At 38.2% G+C, this 8,570-nt stretch overlaps 1 protein-coding gene across 1 annotated transcript; it reads right to left on the bottom strand.

The window, feature by feature from the left end:
* Positions 1-1,053: 1,053 nt before the first annotated feature.
* Positions 1,054-2,098, bottom strand: LOC145157810 (uncharacterized). Its single transcript, XM_079076800.1, has 3 exons — positions 1,680-2,098; positions 1,535-1,626; positions 1,054-1,448 (listed from the first exon to the last, which is right to left on the bottom strand). Exons 1-3 carry the CDS (start codon positions 2,096-2,098, stop codon positions 1,054-1,056), a joined length of 906 nt encoding a protein of 301 aa, XP_078932926.1.
* Between the last annotated feature and the right edge of the window lie 6,472 nt (positions 2,099-8,570).

The raw sequence follows: 8,570 nt of genomic DNA on the forward strand, positions 1-8,570 counted from the left end.
CAGAAGGGACTCAGGAGACGCTAGAGACGCACGGGACACAAGAGACGCGTTGGACGAGTGGGACGCAGAGAGAAGACTATTGTTCAACGTTTGATTTGAATGATTGATGTTGTATTTATAATTAATTATGTTTTGTTTTAGATTACATTAATTTGTGTACTTTGAAATGGTGTGTTTATTTTAAAGATGATGGGTAATATTATGATTATATTAGTGCATCATTACTAGTAGAATAATAACTAATACTCGAAGATAATACATTCAACAAACCAGAAACATATAGTAAACGTACAACAACAGTAATTAACTTAAGGGAATTGCAAAGGATACTTTTCTTTCTCCATTGTTATGTAGTCGTCCCTAATTCTTATTTTATCTTCCATAGGGTCCTTTTGGCTACCAAGTTCTATCATTTCTGCATCCTTGTCAGCAAGCCATTTTTCAGACAGTTTGATATTCTTCTTAGTTTTTTTTATCCATTCCTCATGATCTTTGATTTTTTTTAGTAATCGTCATCCTTTCCTAAACCTCTTTGCACTCCACCGCAATGAGGTCACGACGTTCAGTGAGAGCTCGAGATGAGTCTTTATCTTTTTTTTGTTGTTCTTCAGCCCATTGTAGTTGTTGCAAAGTATCCTCAGACATATACGACTCTCTTAAATTTAGTGATGGGGCAAGAAAAGGGTCGATCGGATCGCAATAGAAACAATCAACTTCGTTGCACGAGCAAATATACAAAGTTGAAGATGAACTCATTTTAAATTTTAAAAAAAAATTATAACTCTATACCAAAAACCCAACGACCATCCACGACTATATATAGTCCCTTCCACTCCGCAGGGAGCTGTTGTCAGTCCGCAATAATGTTTGTCAGTCCGCAAAGCTGTTTGTCTAGTCGTTGTCATCCATACATTACAATTATGGCAATACAATTATTTAGTTAAAGGTAAACATTTTTTATTAAAAAGTAAAGAACGCCAACAGACCATTACAACTACGGTTAACATATAACTGAATACAAACTAATATTCGTTGTGATCCATACAATACAGTTCAATTGAATTGTCGTGGAGGTAAGACCACAACACTTTCAACTGGTATTTCCCAATGCCTAAGGGTTGGAATAGGATTGACCATCTCAGTTTGATAAGCATTTCGATACACCGCGATACTTAGCTTTAAATTTACCATTTGCTGGATTTCTGCAATTTCGAGTCTTTGTAGTGAAGCTATAGCATGCTCACAAGGTATACTGTATTTTTGCCATTTACCGCAACTACAAATACCACGGTCTAATTCGACAAATTCGGTTGTTGAATACTTACTCACTTCATATCTGTCGCCAACAATATGCGTAATCCTACAACCATCCGAGTGGATAAATCTTTTATGAATCACCTTAAGTGCATAAGGGGTTAGAAGACCATGAAAATCCCCTGTGAAATGAACTGAATCAAAAAACAAAAATTATGATGTCATAACGTATAATAACATATCAATTGACCATTTGAGTGATGTCATAACTTATAATTACCTCCAAACGCAGCACGTTGAAGATACACTGCTTGCATCGAGTCATGGACCATTTCAATGATTGTTGTTATTGGAAACTCATGCGTGTTTGTTCTTAACCAATTGACAACAACGGGAATGTCAATGAATTTAACATTGAAACGTACTCTTGGAAAACAAGCCCGTACCCATTTTGCTTGGGAATATTGTCAAGCCAATGAAGATCATTCCCATTAACATCATTTTTTAAGTTGTTCAAACATGCATAAAAATGAGATAAATTATACGCTTTACAAGTCTTCCAGAACAACTGCTCTACGACTGTATTGCTTCCGATGGAAGAGCGTATTTTCTCGGCTATATTTTTACAACAATAGCCATGATATGAATCAGGGTAGACTCTTTGAACTGCAAAATCTATAGAATCAGACATATGGCTTACGAAACCAACTTCTGTATTGTCACCTAAACATTCTTTAAGCCTCCTCATGAACCATAACCATGAATTGTCATGGTCTATGGTTCCCAAAGCAAACGCTATGAGAAGGGGTTCATGATTTCCATCTAAAGCAACCACAATGTACATGGATCATACATACGCCCCAATTAGAGGTACTTGACCAACGAATATGATTGGTATCATAGACGTGAGAAACGTACGAATCTGTAAGTCAAGATAAGAATATTAGGCATATAACAGCTTGAAATAACTAAATATTTATTTACTATAAGGGATTACATACCACGCATCCCAATGCCACAAAACAAATTTAGAAACGATTGTACTGATCTTTCGTAATGTACGTGAAGATGTTAGGATTGGTTCTTTGCAGATTATGGAAAAAAGTCGGTAGGCTGGAGAAACTTTTTCTTAATACCTAATTGACTGAACTCATTTTCACGACTTCCGACACCTTGTAAAAATGAAAATGCTTGTCCAGTTTATAAGGAATTAGTATACATTATTCTGCAGAACTTACTTGTCAGTCCGCGTAAATGACTTCTCAGTACACGTAACTTATTTGTCAGTCCGCGTAACCTGTTTGTCAGATTTTGTTATTTGAATGTATGGTTTCGTAACATTTGTTGGTGAATTATTTTTCAAAAAATAAAGGATAAATACCGTATTACATATAAATAAAGCAATACAAGAACAATACAAAACGCAATACTTGTTAAAAAACGAGACATTTTTCAAAAGATTCCAAGGGGCTTCATACTCGAAACTCTGTCCATTGCTAATGGATTTGTATTCTTCTTTAGCCGCCTCCAAGATGTCTTCCTCAGTATCATTCACACGATTGTCTTCAATCTTATTATAAAGATCGTTGAATAACACAACTTCTGTTTTCAATTCATAGCATTTTGCAGCTATATCAAGCGTATTGCGATGGTTTTCTATGGTGGTTTCAGCGTCAGTGTTGAAGGTATTCATTAATAGGACCCAAAACATTCTATCCTCCAAACTGGTGTTCTCGTAGACATTAATATATGCACGAGTTAGAAGCAAATACTAGTTAGCGGTCCATGGGTTTGAACCCATTGTAAAACATGACAGTCCGCAAATATCCAATGATCATTCATGACAATATATAGTCCCTTCAACTCCGCAGAGAGCTGTTCGTCAATCCGCGTTACTGACTTGTCAGTCCGCAAAGCGAATTTTCAGTCCGCGTTACTGACTTGTCATTCCGCGTTACTGACTTGTCAGTCCGCAAAGCGAATGGTCAGTCCGCGTTACTGACTTGTCATTCCGCGTTACTGACTTGTTAGTCCGCGTTACCTATCTTTTTATATATAGTAAAGCACGTATCTATACGTCCGAATTAGAGGTAAGGGATCATTTCACAAAATGGCATGCAATGTACCAACGTCTTCAAATGTAGCTAATCTGTCTAATGCGTCTGCTCCAAAAAATGGTACATCTCCATGGACGACATCAGAGGTGTTGGTCCTAACACGATGCTGGATTACCGTTTACGAGGGTCTGCCGGTAATGGCTCCCCTTAATTGCCTTGTTGGTGATGAATGGTCCCGCTTAGTATCTTTGTTCAACTATAAGGTGGGACAAGGACAAGAACGACTAAAACCTGATATTGTTAGTAAATGGATGGATTTAAAGACTAAAGTCACATGGTACAATCGATGCTACAATTATGAGAAAATATGATGCTCTGATGCTGATGATGAAGAACTTCTACAATACGTGAACGGATATTACCTGTGCCAGTTTGATGAAACTCAGTTCAAGTATACGGACGTTTGGAATCTGGTTAGAAATAAACCTTTTTTCATGTAGACGACTCTTTTATTTGTAATGTTCTACGTAATGTTTGTTAGTCATTCATCTTTTATTTGTAATGTTTTCTGTAATGTTATTATGTTATTTCAAATGTTTGTTTTGTTTTTAATGTATCGTAATATATGTTGGTGAATTATGTTTCAAAAAATATATGATACAAAAGTTGTTTATATTAAACAAAACTACTAAAAACAAGTATTTCATAATAATGTCTACAAACTTCCAAACATCAAGTTATTTAGTATCCCAAATAATATTTGTCATCCTATTTCTGTAGAGAAATCCCGCATCTCTACATGGCTTATCACTCTTCACCGGTACCCCCGAAGCAATCATTTCCATATACATGCTTACGAATACTCCACAATCCCCTCTATTAGTAATATATTCATGTTGTGGCGCGTCTACAATATAAATAAACTCCACAACTGCGTTGTCTTTGTGTCCATCGGGGAAATCCTTCCAGTAATCAATCGCATCTAGCTCTTCGATTATACTATCCCCAAAACTTTTGAATTCTCCACCAGTCAAGTACGTTGTGAAGTAATTCATACATCGTGCTGAATCATAAATGTGTACTTTCCAAATATCTAAATGTAGCACTGCCAAAAACCAATGGGCATGAGGAACGTTTATGGGGAATAGAACATGCAAACAAAAACAAATTTAATAGTCATTAATTCGTTTCCTATATAAAATAATTAATTAATAAACTTAACTAACCATATCCACATCCTTCCATTTAGGATGGCCTCCGACACCATTTGCTATATTCCTAAGAAAATATGTTTTTCCGTTTTGCAAATTAAGTTCTTGAGGAAATATCGTCCACCTTGCGTTCGCCGGCCGTCTTTCCATGAGCAAGGCACTCCATATCGCAATATGCTGTACATTTTAAGATAAAAATGTTACAGTTTTTTATATAAATTATCGTCTAAAATGTAGTTAAAAATTATATTTAACGAAAGTTACCGAAGAAATTAACCACCCAGCGTCAGTAACTGCAAGTAACCTCGACCAAAACTCCACATCCAGTGTGAGCATATGCAGCCTATGTTTAGTGTTTAGGTTGGAAGAAATCCTATTCCATTCTTTCCAAAAACTCAACGTACTGGCAGCTTCAACACTGTCGAGCAGGAGATGATTTGAAACATCATTACTCTCTTCATTCACAATGTCTTCATTTGCTTTTTCAGGACTCTTCACCACTTTTTTTTATTTGCTTTGGTGATTTTCTTCAATTTTGGTGTGGATTGCAACTAAAAAATTAACATGTTAGATAATTATCAATACGTTAATATTTTAAAAATATACCAAATTTAAAATATGATTTTTGTACCACTGTGAATGGAGTCCGCTGATACCATGGAACACCGCTCTTTCGTTGCGGCCAAACAATAGGAGTCATTTATTTTGTGTGATGTTCACCCACGTCCGATGACGACTCAACATGCGTAGGTGTAGGCCCAAATTCCCTCTCCAAACCATGAGTACCTATATCATCATAGTCAAAATGTGTATCATGGTAATTTTTTTCTTCCTCCTCTTCATTTATCATCTCTTCCTCCTCTCGAAACCCTCTGTCTGGTTCAACATTTGTGTCTGGTTCATCTTTTTTCTGTAATAAACGGTCTATTTTAGAACTTAAGTCAGCCACAACGCCTAGTAGACGCTTCACTAATGCCTTTGTGCTCGTCTTCTTCTTCTTTACCAATCTTGATGTGTCGTTTGACATATAACTTGTTTCTATTTCAAGATGTTGCGAGGAAGAAGCATTTGTGGCAGATTCAGTCGAAGATGTTTCTATTTCGGACTTGTACATCCTTCTTCGACCAGGCGAGGCAACATGAGGTGGACTATTTCAGACAGGACTATGTTGCCGTGGGGGAGACTTTACAGGGTTAACAGTCCAATTGACATAACGAACATAAAACGGCAACATCAGCTCCTCCGGGTTTGCCACGACATTAATAGGTTGGTTGTTAGGCTGCAAAAATCAGATTGTTAGTTTAACATGAAAATACATTGGAATTTGTAAATATAAATGATTGTTAATATAAAAACCATACCACAGACACGTTCATTATTCGACAACATTGAATCCAATTTAACGGTGTTTTACTTCTCCACGCCCTCATCCGTGGCAATTCTGTCGGCGTGTGTATATAAAACTTGGTTGCCTCTGGGAACGTCTCCAAAATCCATATCTATGAAAAAAAATGTAAGTATCGTTCTATTATACTATAATACAAACTATTAAAATGCATTAGAAAGTAACCTTAAACGGAAGCATTAAACCAGGAACGGTATACTTGTATACTTTCTTCGATTCGGGATTGGCCTGCTTGAATTCTCTAAACTCTTCTATTTTCTTAAATATTCCACGCATCATACGCGAAGTATATTTCCAGAAATACATACCCCATTCAAACCTGCAATTTTCAATTTATTTATTATAATTACTGCGGGAATGCCTGTTTTAAATGTAATACCTGTTCTAATCATCTATATTATCAGCAAGCTTGTAGACTGCTGCAGGAATGCCCGTTTTAACGTCCCGTCCGTGTAGACCCTTCAACATAAAAACAAGCTGGATAAGCATCACAACATCTTCATCTTGTAGTGCCAAATAATTCGGGGACATAATCAAGTCTTCTAAATCTTTCAGCCGCAAACGTGCATCAGAAATATATGGGAACAACCGAGCACGGAGATTTGAATTTGTCTGGCCCTTTTCGTCATGGAGTAAATCCACATAAGGACCAGCTCTTAAACCACAAATCAGAATATATTCAGTTTCACCAAAACCTAACTGGATCCCCTCTATATCAAACAGAAACCTCCCCATTTCAAATATTTGTTGACACCTTACTTCGTGCAACATCATCATATGCACAAGTACGGGATCACCATGTGGGATATGCATTCCTAAGAATATTCCAAAGGGGGAAGCTTCGAATAATACTCGTTGTGATTGTGTTAGGCGCGGAAAATATTCTTTAATGATAGTCCCCACCACGCCTTTCAAAGTTAAATCCGCTTTTTGATTGAGATCTTCGTGCTACACAACAAAAAAAATTATTTCATTTAAAACATTACTAATTGAAAAAAAAAATTATTTCATTATGAAATAAATAGCAACATACTTAGAAGCAGAAAAATAAAAATTGTGTAAAAACCATTTTTAAGGTCATTCCGCGGAGGCTAGAGGTCATTCCGCGGAGGTAACACATCACTCCGCGAAGCACCCTCTGCGGACTGACATCCACCTTCGCGGAGTGGATCATCCCAAAAAACGTATATGTGATTTGTAAACCTAAAAAATCCTAAATCTGTATACATATTCAATTTAATAAAATGGGTTTTCCTCTAATTTGAATCATATTCGAGATTTTCGACATTAATAATTAGATGAGAATGTGAGAAATACCCGGGAACCGTATCCATCGGCCATAACATCGGGGAATTCGGGGTCCATCGGTGACGGAGAGAGTTGTGCTATATACTCGATTTCGCCGGATTTGAAGTCATTTGACGGCGTATTCCATCAGAGTTGAAGTCGTCGCCGGAGTTGAAGTCGTCGCCGGATTTGAAGTCTTCGATCAACGCCTATGCGACCCGATGCAGAGTGACGAAGAGGAACGGGGACCAGTGGGGACCAAAAGAGGACCCCTTCGTTTTTCTAAAAAAAATTGTTGAAATTACGAAATTACCCCCTCTACGCGGAGTTTTCATGGTTCCGCAGAATGTATGTCTATATCCGGAAAAATCTTTTTTATGACTAAATTTAGAAATTGACCCCCATTTTTTGTCTATTTGCGGTATTATCCCAAAAAACATCTCCAAATGGTCGACCCTCCTCTGACAAAGCACCTCATAACCACCTCCTCCAGCCGGACGTCGACAGTCGTTCCTTGACCATGGTGACATCCTGCAACGATAACTCTAGTGTCTGTCTCTCTTAACCATCATCTCCAACTCCCAGTCGACAAAGCACCTGACTACCTGTTGACTCCATCAAATAGCAACCCCAACATAAGTCGCAACCAACACCACCGTCCGTTGCCACCTCTCGCAGCCAGGCCTCCAACCGGTGATAGATTCCTTCGGAGCTCACCAACACATGTAACCCCACTCAATCATCGCTAACCGCTGCCGACTCCGCCAACACATCTCCCGCTGCGTCCGACGGAGACTTAAAACCAAACCATTACCGATTGTTTCTTTTCTCGATCAGTCATCGCATCATAATCACAACATCGTCAGATGTCAGCTTCAATCGACCCACAACTGCCTCCCCCTTCGGAGGCCACAACACCTCTGATTTCAAGTCATCCACTAGTGACGAATTCCAAAGGAGAACCACGAAGGCTTTCTCCAATCACAACCAAAGCTCCAGCCTGCCTCCGTGTTCTCGCTCACCACCACCAACCAGAGACACATCGCCCCCACAGCTCCATGTCATCGCCATAATAACAGCACAGATCCGCCTTACCAGTGACAACCCCAGTCGAGGAACATAAAGAAAAAAATGAAAATGAATAAGAAGAAGAATCATCTCCAGTTGATGTTTCCCTTTCCCTTGGCGTCTTTGTGAAGTCACGACTCGTGAACCAGAGCCAGTGAAAACCCTATGGTTCAAAACTGATAAGAAGCATATAATGGGCCCATATACACAATTCATACGTAGATGACAATAACGAATTAGCATCGGCCCATATTTCGTAAATAGGCTCCAACAACTTCATATTGGGCT

Source organism: Lactuca virosa, chromosome 2 (genome assembly GCF_052849685.1).
Source record: "Lactuca virosa cultivar CGN04683 chromosome 2, Lactuca_virosa_CGN04683_v6, whole genome shotgun sequence".
Lineage (NCBI taxonomy): Eukaryota > Viridiplantae > Streptophyta > Magnoliopsida > Asterales > Asteraceae > Lactuca > Lactuca virosa.

Bases quoted from the DNA above. Each gene is read 5' to 3' on its own strand.
- LOC145157810 (XM_079076800.1), bottom strand. From the start codon at position 2,098: ATGTACATTGTGGTTGCTTTAGATGGAAATCATGAACCCCTTCTCATA. The intron at 1,627-1,679 runs GTACGTTTCAAT...CAATTGGTTAAG, and splicing joins TACGGGCTTGTTTTCCAAGA to AACAAACACGCATGAGTTTC. The intron at 1,449-1,534 runs GTAATTATAAGT...TTTTTGATTCAG, and splicing joins TCAACGTGCTGCGTTTGGAG to TTCATTTCACAGGGGATTTT.